The following is a 14365-nucleotide window of genomic DNA, read 5'->3' on the forward strand; positions in this document are numbered from 1 at the left end:
TCAAATACAATTTTATTTGTACAGAACATTTCAGCAACAAGGCATTTAAAAGTGCTTTCTATCATAAAAGCACAAATAGAAAGTCAAATACACACAGGGAACATTTGAAACATTACATTTAGTCAAGTGCCACTGTTTGATTCTTCATTGATTGTTTCAATTATATTAAATAAGAGGGGTCCTAGGATTGAACCTTGGGGTACCCCACATGTTACTTCTCTCTGCTGCATTATAACTAAACTTATCAGATTTAGTCGGTAAAAATATCCTGGCCTATATCGTATCAGGGAAAAACACAAGTATATGTCAGATACAAATATCACTAATCAAACTTTATGTAGTAGTTAGGTTTGCAAAGAAATTAAAGCAGCAGCTGACTTGCCATAAATTTAGATTTGTGCTTGCTTCAGTTTAAATAGACCCAATTGAAATCCAGAAGCAATTTGGTTTATGTTATCTAACAAAGTTCTCAAAATACCAAAGAAAAACTACCTAGCTGTTTTTCAGATAAAGGAGAATCCTATGACTATATTTTTATAATAATCCTAAGGACAAACTGAAAGAATTACCAAATGGGTCAAATATAAAACTCAAACTAAAAAAACTGACAAAACTGTTTTCTTAGTTTATAATGTTGCCGTTTTCCAGCAGCCATGCTAGCAAACTGATTTCACGGAGTACTGTGTTACTGGATTTGCCCATTAGCTGTAAAATACAGTCTGAATAAAAGAAAACCGGAGTTTTTTGGTAACGGAGAACTGGAGTATTGGTGCAGGATGTTAGAATTGAGTTACTGTGGGCTGCACACGGCTACCTCACAACAACATTATCCTAAATCCAGTGTATTTTTCTCCCACCGTTTCGCCAGCTGTCTGCTGGACATGCCATCAGAACCTCAGTGATGCCGTATTTGCTACAAATTAATGAATTATTTTTCAGTTTAGAACTGTTGTGTTCTAAACACAACAGTTTTTATTTTCTAGCTGGATTTACCCAAAACCTCAAGAGCAGTGACAGTAAGGAGCTAATGATTCATCTGCTCCTTCTGTCACGTTACTCAGGATTCAGACTTTGCCTTGGTGCCGTTTCTTACAGCTAAACATCACAATGCTAAAAGAGCATGTGCTTGCTGACATCTTTACTTTTCTTGTCTGGTAGTTAAACTATTCCTGTCAATGTTCTGCAAATAATCTACCCTAACACTCTGCTGCAGCTCCAAAGCTATTCAGATGTTTTATTACTTCTATATTTCTATGTAATTATTAGCTGTTAAATCCAAGCTGGTTTAATAACAAGAAAACTTCAATGTTTTGTAGAATTATTGCTTAAATTAACACAAGTGGGGAATGTAATCTGAAGAGAAACTAAAACGGTTCCCACAAACCATCTATTTCATAGAATCAGTTTTTTTGTTTGTTTTGGTTTTTAGATTTTTCTGTTAATTCATAATTAATGAATTTTCTCAATTCATTAAAGGACACAATGCAGAAGATTTGTCAGTTCAAGACTACTTTTCGATGACAACTTGAACATTATTTCCTATTGTTTAAAAAATTTATAAAAGAATGTGAATGGTAAAGTTTTGCTTTGCATCCAAACTGGAGATGCATCTAAACCCAGTCCAAGAACAAAAAGTACAGTTTATTAGCCGGAAGTAAAAGAATCAGAGGCAAAATAAAATAAACAAAATAAATTGTAAAATTCTGCATTTTTACTGTTTGTGTCTATCTACCTGACTGAACCTAAATTACCATAAAAATTGGACAAAAATATAATTTTTGATTTAGCGTACGATACATTAAAGTCATTATTTAAGTATAAATCAAAATAAATAAAAACAATCTTTTTTTTAATGCAATTTGGATATTTATCTTTTAGACACAAATCTGGGATCACTTTTTCAATATAGCATTTTGTTTTTGCTTTCTTCAAATTTCTAAAATGATCAAATCAAATGTCAAACAGGGCATGATTCTTACAGGAAATCATTTCAGGACACTACCCTCCAGCTCCCCCTGCTGTGTGTCAGTTAAGTAGCTTCATGCAATCAAAGTGTGAAAAACTCTACTGGACTCTCACACAGAGTCAAAAATGAACTATTTAAGCAATTTTGACTGAACTAAGAGTCTACACAGACTTGTTCTGCATTCACCCTTCCACTTGAAAGTAGAGGTCAATTGCTTTTTCCTTCACCATCCATGCTGTTGGCTTTACTTTTCATTGTGTGTTTAATATTTCTTCCAAATTTATTCTTGATCTGCTGAGTCTGAAGCATTATACAATAACGTTGCAGCTCATTTGGTTAGGAGGAGTCTGCATGTCCTTAGTATTCATAGATGTTTGTGTGGCGTTTTTTTTATATCAGTGGGTTTGTGCAGCTGATTTATGTCTATGTACAGAACCAGGCATGTACGCTTCATGAAGACGTGTAAAAAAAAGAAAGAAAAGGTAAATTCACTTTCTATTGCTCTAGAATATACTCACATAAGGTTTTTCTGGTTCTAAAAATGACATAAGTAGAGATGCACTACAAAAATGGAAACATAAGACAAATTGTTTCCTTAATTAAACTCAAAATGTGAAACTCAAATGCACTGTTCTGCAGATTCCTATCACACAAAATGATGTATTTCTAGTAGGGGACGGAGAGGTGGGGAGTTCCAGTTAGTTTGGATGATTATGACCTACAGGTAATGAAAATCCCAAATGTAGTTTCTTAGAAAATGTTAATATAAGGCTGTTAAAAACAGAAATATGTTATGGCCATAGTAGGATCTGTATTTTCAAGGAAAAGACTGCTGACTTGACAGGAGCAGAAACACAGAGTTCTGTGTCCAAGCATACTGAATGAAAATTGAGTGGAAGGAAAAAATGTAGCAGAAGTTGCGCAAAGGGGATAACAGCAGCTTTAAGAGGATTTTGAAGCAAAGCCCATTAAAGAGTCAGAACTTTAAAAGCCACCACACACAGAGAGATCCAGGACATGTATAATAAATGTGTAATAATCGTTGCTTTCCTTGTGTTAATCCTGAGCCAAAGACAAAATCTAAGGAGAAAAAAGACTGGACTCTGACTTGGGGGCACAAAGTACTCTTTTCAAGAGAAATTAAATTTAAAAAGTTGAAATGCTATGTTTAACCACCATGGTATCACTGAGCTTCATGTCCAACACAACATTGAGCTGCAAGACGCTATAAAAGCAATACAGGTTTTTACTAACCCTTCAGCAAAGCTACAGGCTGATACCTTCCATGCTATGCTGCATTGATGCAATAATTCAGGAAAAGAAGCTCCCAGTCAAGCGTAGTCTGGGCATACTTTTCAGTGGACTTTTTAAAACCAGTCTAATTAAAGTTTTAGGAACTGAATCTGGTGTTTTCTTTATCTGTAAGCCATAATCATCAAACCAAATCGCTATCCATATAATCTATGAGTTTTCACTTTCAGAGATGAATTACTGAAATAAATTATATTTTTGGGAATTCTATAAATATATGTATAGTAGAGGATTCGCTTAATAAGAACAATCAAACAGCTGCAGCTGATCCAGAATGCTGCTGCTCACGTTCTCACTAAAACCAGGAAGATAGAGCACATAACACCAGTTTTAAAGTCCCTCCACTGGCTCCCTGTAGCTCAAAGAATAGACTTTAAAATACTGTTGTTAGTTTATAAATCACTGAACGGCTTAGCACCACAATACATTAAAGATCTGCTTTTATTGTATCAACCTTCCAGACCCCTCAGGTCTTCTGGTTCTGGTCTGCTCTGCATCCCCAGAACCAGAACCAAACGAGGAGAAGCAGCTTTCAGCATCTATGCACCACAAATTTGGAACAAACTTCCAGAAAACTGTAAAACAGCTGAAACACTGACTTCTTTTAAATCTCAACTGAAAACCCACCTGTTTAGAATTGTATTTGAAATGTAATCAATTACAAATGTATTGATGGAACTTGACTTAATGATTGATTCTATATTGCATTGTGATTCTGTGTTTGTAATGATGTAAAGCACTTTGAAATGTCTTGCTGCTGAAATGTGCTATACAAATAAAATTTGATTGATTGATTGATTGATGTAATATATAACTATTTAACCAACTCGCCCCAACAGCAATCCCTCCCTGCTGTTTATTTGATCTATTTATTCAAGTGGCGATAGAAAGAGAGACTTCATTTTACACCTGCACAGTAGACAGTTACTGCCTCGTCCTCACGCATATTTGGACTACAAATGCTTCTACTTAAATAGACATTACACACCACTTGCTTGGAAAAACAGGAAATTGAATCAAGCAGTGACATCATTCGCGAGCGCCTCTGCTGGCCTTTGAGATGGGCTTCACTCGTTAGCCTTGATTTTTTTTTTCTTCTTCCAATCATTCCCCCCTCGCATATCCACTTTTATTTTTATTACAAAGAAACGCCCGTCCGCGATGACATTAGAAGGTGAGTGTGCAGAATGAGACACATTTGTGGTGAATGTTGCGCTTGTTGCCATCTTAGCTGTGAGTCAGACTCTTGTAGCTATGCTAGCCATGTAGCTAACTAGCCTCCTCCTCGATGTTGCCAGATAATAAATAGTTGTATTAATAGAATGGACCGATATTAGAAAATGTACGCATTAGAAACACGTTGAATGTTTGTTGTTGGAGGAATAATTGTCACGGTGCCAGCTCTAAATATTTAAAGAGGAAACTATATATATATATATCCAGGTAGCTAGCTAACTTTAGCCAAGTGAGCAGCCAGGAGTCTAACGATTAAAACTGACTTTGATATAAAAGTTAAAACAAACACAAAACTTTGACGTTAGTATTGATTCCTGTCTTCTTTGTGTTTTTCATTTTAGATGTGAAGTTTCGATTTTCTGTTAAGAAAAATCAAGAATGTGGATATAGATAAATAAAAAAAAGCTACTAAATTAATAACTGGTTCTAACCGCAGGTCAACATGCCTGTTTTAGACGCTTCGCTCTGTTTAAATGTGATTTTACGTTTATTGAAGCTGACATGTTGCAGAGCGATTCAATGACCACAGATCCCCCCTGACAGGAGGCAATACTGGAAATTATTCATGTTATAAATAGCTCAGAGTCTCTGGTGTATTTCTGAAGATGCGTTCATTTGTTTGAGTTTTTATAATTTAAGCAAATTTAGTTGTTTTTAAGTTCTTTGGTAGGTGTACGTGTTTGACTTGGATGCCTCTATAGTTGTAATGCTTTTTTAATATGCAGGTTTTCTGCAGCCTCACAGAAAGTCTAAATTGTAGGCCTTTATAAAGTTTTGAATGTGACCAAATTTTACCCCGCAGGTCTTCAGTTACATTTACATGCTTTTGTTAAGGGATCATCAGATTTGGCCATGCGATGGACTGGCGAGCTGAATTTTCACCAAGTTTTAGCTTTAAAACCATGGAATTCAATAGAAAAGTCAAACCTGTCATCAGTACCCATTATGAAATTTACTCTGTACTGTGTGGTTAAATGGTTTTTAAAAACATCTAGAAGTACAATCATATAAGTAGTTATGTCCTCCTTAATTTATGTAGATTCTAAAATTAAATCCCAATGATCTTAAAACGTCCAAAATTTAATTTAATGAAGATTACAGAAATCTGAAAATGGTTGTCCTTATCATCAGGTCAGTGAGTTTTCTTGTATTTATTTCAGTCCTTGTTTCTTTTCTTGCTTTGAGTCTCATACTGACCCCAAAACCTTTACATAATTATTTAGGCATTTTTTTGGCTTTAGGAAATTTGCAATTCTTTTTATGTTATAAATTAAGCCACAAAGACCCATGTAGGCCTGTCATAATAAAGTTTGCTGGACGATAAATTGCTCCAGAAGTTATTGCGATAAACAATAAATATTGGTTTGAGACCATTTCCAAGCAATATAATGGTAAAATGACACAAATTCACATTTCTCAAAGATCAATAGACTTTAAGTTCTAATGAACATTTGACACTGGAACTGGAAGACGTTTTAAATATCAAAAATGAATGAACAAAACAACAGAAAACGATAAATAAAATGAATTTTAAAGTCTTTGTGAACAAAATTGTCCTTCACAAAAGGGCTAGTTGAGACAAAAGCACCAGACTGAAGACTTTTGTCATCCAGTTTTTGGTAGAAAGAGAAAAATTATAATTTATGCAAATAGAAATTATTGAGTTTGTTTGAATGTGTCATGCTATTAGTTGATTTATGCTTAATGGCGGCGATAAAGAGCAAGGAGTCAGGGAGGTCCTGCACGACTCTGCCTACACTTCCAGAAATGCACATTATTGCTTATTATGTTGTGACAGGCCTCGACCTGTGAGTTTTTTGATGCTCAGAGCAGCAAGTTTTGAGAAATTGGATGGATGGGATTTATAAGTTATTTAATCTGCACCAGCCAAGCTATTGATTGCATGCATTATTTTTATTTACAAACTTTTTCAGAGAAGTGCAGTTATACTTTTTTAGACACAACTTATAGAACGATATGTCTACTGTTAACCCCATCCCCCCCCAAAAAACAGTTCTCTTTTTCTCCTTTTAGGTTGAGTTAGAACTTAGGCTTACACATCCTGAGTGTGTGTGTTGTGTGTCTTCCTAGGTGAACTGGCAGACAGGGTCAGCCAGGTGATTTCAGAACTGGTTGCGGTGCGGGCTGGCTGGCTTGCAGGTTTCAGTTCCTGTGCTGTGCAGTAAAGCAACTTGGTTGGTCAAAGGATTGCAATGAAACCAGCTCAGGAGCGCAACCAGGAGAGCCTGCCTCCTAAGAAGAGGGACCTCCCTCTCAGCAACAGCGGTGGCGGCGTCGGTGTCGGAGGGGCGGGTGGGGTCGGAGCTACGGGAGGCGCCGGCAGTGCTGCTGGAGGAGGTAACGGAGAAGCTGAAGTTGTTTCCATCCACAACTGTGCAGCCGGCAGTGAGACTCAGGGAGGGAACCCATCAGGAGAGTGGCCACGAATTCATCCAGAGCATCACTATGGGGTGGACAATTCAGAGAGCATCTCAGCAGGGCCTGTTGATCAGTACAGTATGATTTACAAAGTGGCTGTTCCTTCTGTTACCTACTCGCCCACTAGCCTGCACCCAGTGCTAAGCCACATCTCGCCCACATACACTGTACACTCTCCTCTCCTGCAGCATCCAGGCCTTCCCTATCCTCCCCTGGGTTACGCTCACATCCCTCATCCGTCTCTCCAGTTTGTTAGTTCCCCGTACGCTGCAGTTCCTTACGCCGTCCCGTCCGGCTTCGTCCCTGGATCGCTGATTTCTCCGTCAGGCGCCATCTCTCAGCCTCATGCCATGTCCCACCTGGTTCCCTATCCATCCGTCATACAGGACGGAGTCGTTTCCCCGCCTCCCCAGGCCCAGGCTCATACATTTACCAAAGTTGCAGCGCCAGGTGGCGTCCCGCTGATGATTCCTTCAGAGCAAGCTGCCCAGCAGCACATCGGTACTATCGGAGTCATACCTGCCCCAGAGATCAGCTCCAGGGGGATGCCAGTCTTCTACCACCCCCAGAGCAGCCGGGGGTCATCCGCCCCTGGCGACCTCCACAACGAAGCAGAGCTTAATGGCGGCGATAAAGAGCAAGGAGTCAGGGAGGTCCTGCACGAGTCTGCCTACACTTCCAGAAATGCACATCTGCAGCAGGTAGTGTCCATCTCCGCGGCGCAAGAGCACAGCCAAGAAAGGGCCCTGCAGAACCGACGCCTGGAAGGCCGGAGCTCTCCTGGTCAGCGCAGCACTCCGGACAGCGATCTGGAGGTAAGACATGCTCACGGCTCAATAATGGAGCCTAAAAATTAGAACCGGCACGAAATTTCAACCATGTTGTTGAATTTATGAGATGATATTGATTGGAATTAATGCACATTTTTCTAACTACTCGGTTTCTTTTCTATCTTCACCATAGCAGGCTATACTGAAAATGTATTAAATTTGTTTAAAAAAAATTAAGTTGGCCATAATTATGTCATGCACAGGTTGTAAAATTAGTCGTCATAGGACTTTTATTTTGTTGTTTTGTTTTTTTAGTTAATTTGTATAGTTTTGATTGCAAAACTATACAAATTTAAATAGTTAATTAAAATAGTTTGAAAACTTAAATTGAAAATGCTTGAAAAGGGCTTGAATTCTACTGAGGGAAAAAGAGTACGAAGCCTGTAAAAAGTTTTGTGAATTTATTTCAAAAGGCAACTTTTAAACATTTAAATGTTTGTTGCAATGAAACTCAAAATGTCCCCACATTGATTCCTCGGTTTGCCTCCCAGGTGCAGCAGGTCGTTGGCCGCCTGACTACCTCGAGTCAAGGTGTTGGCGGGGTGCGGAAGGAGGTCTCGTTTGCCCCCTTGAGTCTCTCTCAGGGGGTCCAAAGAACCAGAGACGTCCACGGGGAGAGCCCGGCTGTTTCCAGCAGGGCTGTGCATTCGGCGCAACCGCTGAGTTACGTTGAACACAAAGTCGGCGGTCTCCAGCAACAGCCGGGTCACGCCGTCATGCTGACCAACGGGCAGCCGGTGCTCGTTCCTCTCGACTATCACCTGCAGCATCAGTCCCAGCCGCAGCAACACTACCCAGGACAGGCGGGCGATGCCGCAAAGGCCTCCCTTAACCCAAGCTTTAAAACCTCTGAGTCTCCAGGCAGAGCCGGCCTCCCTGAGCAGGTGGAGCCGACCACAGCTAAGCAGCAGCATCATCATCAGCAGCTGCCTTCTCTACAGCCATCAGTCCACTCCGCAGCAGAGCTAACTCAGGCCTCAGGTGTCCCGGCGGCGGCGGCGGCGCCTGGCAGTAACCCGTCACATTTCATGAAGGGGGCGATTATCCAGCTGGCCACCGGGGAGCTGAAGCGTGTGGAGGATCTGCAAACTCAGGATTTTGTGCGAAGCGCAGAGGTCAGCGGAGGGCTCAAGATCGACTCCAGCATGGTGATGGACATCCGGTCCAGCCAGCAGAGACCGGGTCTGGTGTCTCTGCATTTCACGGTGGGGGAGCAGCAGAGCAAGGTGACCATCGACGTCCCGCCAGAGCACCCATTCTTCGTGTTCGGCCAGGGTTGGTCGTCGTGCAGCCCCGAGCGCACGGCCCAGCTGTACGGCCTGGCCTGCCACCTCCTGCAAGTGGGGGACATGTGCGTGTCCATCACGCTGCAGCAGCAGCAGCTGCAGCTGCAGAAGCAGCCGCAGCATCACAACTCGCAGCAGAACGTGTCAAGAACTTTAGGCAAAAGCAACGCGGCATCGGGACCCGGTCACCAGCTCATGGGGCCTCCCGCGCCCCAACAGCTGCGGCCGCAGGCTCATTTCAGGATGGATCGCGTCCACAGAGAACGGCAGCGGGACGGCGAGGGCGGCGTGCTGGAAAAGGACGAAGCACATTTAGCGGTTGTTGGACACACTGAATCCCCCGTCCGGCGAGGTCGGACCTCCACGGAGCATCCCAGGAGTCAGAGCAGCTACCACTTGCACACAGAGGGCTCTGCTTTCGCCGGGACCGGCATGCCCGCCATGCAGGCCGCGCTCAGCGCTTCTCAGAGGCGCTGGTCGTCGCCCGGCCTCCAAAGATACAGCATGAAGGGAGACGAGGGGCCACGCCCTCAGATAATCGCCTCTGGCCACACGAGGCCTTCTTTCATCCCGCAGGAGCTGAAACTGTCCATCGAGGGGCGCTCTAACGCAGGGAAGTAGCATCACATTTGGTAGCAACCGTAGGAGAGACTGCCAGGAGCGAGAACGAGTCTGACAAGGAGAGAAAGAGGAAAAAAACAGTGTGAATGTAGCCTCAGAATGTTTGAGATTTTGCACACCTAAAAGTATACAAAGACACATGATTTTGTTGATCTTCTTGAGAAGGTTTGCTTCAATGTTACTCAGCCACGAAAAACAGAAACCTTTGGTTTCCCAGCCTGCTGAGGTCTGACAGGAAAATGAAAAGCTAAGTAGAACGTATGTAGCTTATAAACGCCTGCCATAGTCCTTACACACTGCTTTTCTCTTCCTCGCTCCCTCCTTCGTCTCCACCTCCTTGTACCCACACCTGGACATTTTCCCAAAAAACACTTTGGCTTTACCTTCTGACTAAAACTCTCTCGATGGGAAACGCAACAATGTGTGCAGCCTCAAAGCACAGCTACTAACTCTGATGTTAAAAATCACAGCCAGCGATCTTTAGATGTCAACACTCCTAAATTTTTTTATTTCTTTATATGTATATTTATAAAGCATTTACCCCCCAAAAAAGTGGAGCTACTGACATCAGCCGGGCCTGTGATGTCGTCAGTTAAAACCTCTGCTGTCAGCAGGAAATCTCTCTTTCTCTCTCTCTCAAAGTCATTAATTTTCAGTAAGTCAGTCTCCAAAGATAGATGCAAGATTCTGTTTCAGGCCAAAAATTGGTGCCTGTCGCATGTCTTACAATCGAGTAGTTCACCAATCAATTTCCTGTTCCTTCATTTAGCGCCACAGTGCCACTGCGGCACGAACTGAAATGATGCCTTTTTCTCTCTGAAACGACAAAGTTTTGCATTCCAGTGTGATTGTGTCATTTAGAGTACATTTCTTTTTCCACATAGGGAGTAATTGCTGCTCCGTTCTCTCTGCTTCTCTCTGTACCTCTCGGCTTTCTCGACCAGGTTGGTGAACTTTGGTGCATTTTAATGTAATTTACTGCAGGAGGCGCTGGCTGCTTCTCACCAAAGCCGTCTGGGGGAATGTTTGAGAGAAACATCCATCTGTTGCAATCTTGCAATTTGCCCTGAAAGGAGAATATGTGAGTGTGAGTGAGGCAGTGTTGAAGCTCCAGTGTGTCTTTCCTCAGTTCCTTTAAAGAAAGCAATAGTTTTTTTTTGTGTTTTTTTTTTTTTAAGCCTTTGGCTGTCCCGGGAATTTCATTTTCTGGTCCGCTACAAGAAGTGATGCATTAATTTAGTCTTCATTTTCTGCACATTCTTCTATTAATTCAGACAACATTTAGCCTAAATTATTGACTCATTAATTTTCCAAAATGCAACTTCAGGAGGCTCTAGATTAACAGATTGCTTGTGTTTTAATTTAAAGTATTCAGTCATTTTCTAATGTCTTCTGTCGCCCATTGTGTTCATTCAGTCCATCCTAAGTAGGGATCTCAGCGTAACCGTGCTTTCTTCATGTTTTTATCTCGTTGATTGAAGGGAATTTGTTTGAAGTGTTGTTGGAGTTTTGTGGCAAGCGGGAAAAAAACCAACAACCAACTGACTTGTATTTTTCTTTTTTTTAAAAACTGTTTACAAATTAGCCGAGATGAATGCTGCAGCTTCTTCCTTCTGACGTATTTCTATCTTGAAAAATTGAAAGTGCAATTAGATCATCCATAAATCACCCAGAGGTTTCTAATCAGACGACATTCCTCATGCAGACATTCCCATCAGAAAAGCGACACATTAACAGTTTGTGGTCTTTTTTATGAAACTTGAATATAATGCGATTATTCACTTTAAAGCATTTTCATTTTTGCCCGAAAGCTTTAGGTAATTTTCTCTTGCACACACAGAGCTACTGCTTTTACTGGTCCATATTGGCTGTATGGCTTTTCCTTCTTGACCTTAAACAATTTAAAGAAGTAGTTGCAGTAAAGCATAAACATAGTATGAGGTTCAAGAATGGACAATTCGAACCTTTTTGGTATTAAAAAAAATCTATTTTTTTTGGATGATACTGAAGTGTATCATCCAAATTTCTGAGTGAATTTTTATGCGGAAGGCATTTCTGTACTGCCATGATGGACGAGGGCAAAGAGGGTTTAGCTTTTCCTACCATCCAGCATGGTGTTCGTCAAAACGTAAGCAATACTCATTCATCATGAGTCGATAACTTTATGTGGTCTTGGTGTTTTCTATGCAGTAATCTCAGTACAACGTCCAGGATTGTCTTCAGTGTAGTTGTCTGCAGCAGCAGCTGATTGTTGGATGCAGTCGTTTGAAACGTTTCTTTCGCTGATGTCTGGGTTTGGTATTTTTGACTGACCTACTTTATAGGAATTAAAAGCAGTGTTTTTGGTTTACCTCTGTTGTTTTTATTTAAAAAATTTTTTGTATCCAGCAGTTGTCAGCTTTCTGAATGCCGAGTGAAACCGTTTTCATCTTCCTTCTTTGATGCCACGCATTTTGAAGCCAAATCACTCGAGATGCGCCACTTGGACCGTTTGTCCAATGTTGTTTTGGGTGAGGTCACAGTTTAGTGGGGTTTGTTGTCTGGTGTAAGCTGTGCCAGTTATGGTTTAAACCCCCAAGCAAGGCCATCCTGTGCCGATGCTTTCCTCTTTGTTTTCATCCTTCGCTTTGAGTGGCATGTGCTGTTTTTAAAAATTAATCCTCCATCACGTTGTTGTATGAAATTGCACTAAATGTCGTCCTTCAGTGTTCTCAAATGAAATCTGTTGGTAAACTGAAGACTTTCCAATTGTAAAGCACACAAAATCATGGAGAAATCGCAGGTTTTGTGTTTCTGTAGATAGGTGTATTTTTTTTCCCCTGTGTAGATAGCTTTGATCGAAGATGATGGCGATGAGGATGATGCTTGTTTATAATGCCTTAAATTCAGCTTTGTACAATGTGTCCAAGCGAACAACGGACTCTGTGTTCTCCGTTCAGGTTGTACGAGAGCATATCAGAAAGGTCAGGCTTGACGAGCAGAAACTTGCGCACGTCGATGTCGATGAGAGTGAGTTTTGTGGAACTCGTTGCCTCCCGTTTTTTATTATTGTTTTTTTTTTTTTTTTATACCTATCTCTGACTTTTTAATCTGTAGATTTTCAGTATGTGGAAGAGAAAGCGAAAGAAGCTTTCCTCAGCACTTTTTTACAAGATGAGTTCAAGAGCGTCAGCCGTGGAGAAGTCCTTCCACTTAACACATGCATAGACAGATGCACAGAGCAGATGTTTTTTTCATTATTATCGTTATTGCACAAGATCAGTAGGTTTTTAATGGCCAGAATCATCGGGCTGTGAAAGGTCCGGCGCTGCGTCCCAAAGTTTCTGGACAGCAGAGTGGAAAAGTACGAACTACGTCCATCTTTTATTAAACTGCTAACATGAACTTAGTAAGATTGTGGTGTTGCTGATGTCAAATCAAATCAGGAGAATGCAAATGGTTAAAAGTTTTAAAGAAGTCTGTATTTTCAGATTTGACATGATTTTTATTTGTATTTTTTTTTCCCTCTGCACAAGGTGACATTGCTTTTTGTGATGTGAAACTTAAAAACTGAACAGCATCTTCTTTTCTATTTTCTTTTAAAATGCCTAAATCTGCAAAATATATGCAATTATGTAAATGTAACATTCAATCCTCAAGTATAATCCAGGTTGTATGAACTTTGTATAGTGAGTTTTAATATTGTATGGCCGTACCAATATGTATTGATCTCGTATCAGAAGCCTTAGAGTTGTTGACCCAAAGTGCTCCCTTAGGAAAAAAAACCCACACCTACCTGACTTTAAGAAAGCATTAATATCTCTATTTTGTTGCATTTTTATTTGTACCCTTTTTTTTTGGAATAAAATAGATTTGTACTGTATATTTGTACCTCTGTGAACTTCTTAGGGCGTTTTTTCCTTCTTCTTTTTTTTTGTTTTACTTGTTTTGCTGTTTTAATTTGACGTACTTTAAGGACACAAAGATATTGTATTTTTATTGTTACAGCTAACATGGAGACGTTGCATTTATCATGTTTAAGTAAACACAATATAATATATATAAATATATATACAAATATAAATAAAATTGATAAACCCAAATTGTTTGCCGTGTGTTTGTGACTATTTAACATGTTACTATTTAAATATCTTTGCCTGACAGCCACTCCCAACAGCAAGTATGGTTCCTCGGTGTATGAAATTTGTGAAGACTTAATTAGTTTTCTGGAGTTAAAACAAATTAAATCTTGAACAAAATGGTTAAAAGCATTAGCTGGCAAGTATTTTTACATTTTCATGCAAACTAGTGAAGACATGTGTGTACTTCTACTAAAATGTGTTTTTTAATGTTTTAAATTAGTGTGTATAGATTGCAGCTCGCGGGACGTTTGGGGCCCTCGAGATGTTTTTCCGCAGCTTGCAACTGATTCAAGACTGTTATGGCTGCTACAGAAATGACACTTAAACTTTTTTAGTGTAAGATTTTCGATGTCGAAATCATCAAAATTAAAAAATGCTGTATTACACAAGACCACAAACAACCAGCAACTACTAGTACATCTAAAACAATTAGAAATATTGCATGACAGTGCAATATTTCTTGCACTCTTGGTTATGAAATGATTATTTTATAGAAATTAATTTGAGTAAAATATTTCAAACTTGTTTTTTTGTTTGCAGTTTGAATTATTGTGG

General features: G+C 40.2%; 1 protein-coding gene across 1 annotated transcript; it reads left to right on the plus strand.

Moving 5' to 3' along the window:
- The first annotated feature begins 4282 nt into the window (after window positions 1-4282).
- Window positions 4283-13485, plus strand: atxn1l (ataxin 1-like). Its single transcript, XM_028015727.1, has 3 exons — window positions 4283-4451; window positions 6605-7767; window positions 8274-13485. The coding sequence occupies exons 2-3, from the start codon at window positions 6727-6729 to the stop codon at window positions 9687-9689; spliced, it is 2457 nt and encodes an 818-aa protein (XP_027871528.1). The 5' UTR covers window positions 4283-4451; window positions 6605-6726; the 3' UTR covers window positions 9690-13485.
- The last annotated feature ends 880 nt before the right edge of the window (window positions 13486-14365 follow it).

Source organism: Xiphophorus couchianus, chromosome 4 (assembly GCF_001444195.1).
Source record: "Xiphophorus couchianus chromosome 4, X_couchianus-1.0, whole genome shotgun sequence".
Classification (NCBI taxonomy): domain Eukaryota; kingdom Metazoa; phylum Chordata; class Actinopteri; order Cyprinodontiformes; family Poeciliidae; genus Xiphophorus; species Xiphophorus couchianus.

Bases quoted from the DNA above. Each gene is read 5' to 3' on its own strand.
- atxn1l (XM_028015727.1), top strand. From the start codon at position 6,727: ATGAAACCAGCTCAGGAGCGCAACCAGGAGAGCCTGCCTCCTAAGAAG. The intron at 7,768-8,273 runs GTAAGACATGCT...TTTGCCTCCCAG, and splicing joins CTCCGGACAGCGATCTGGAG to GTGCAGCAGGTCGTTGGCCG.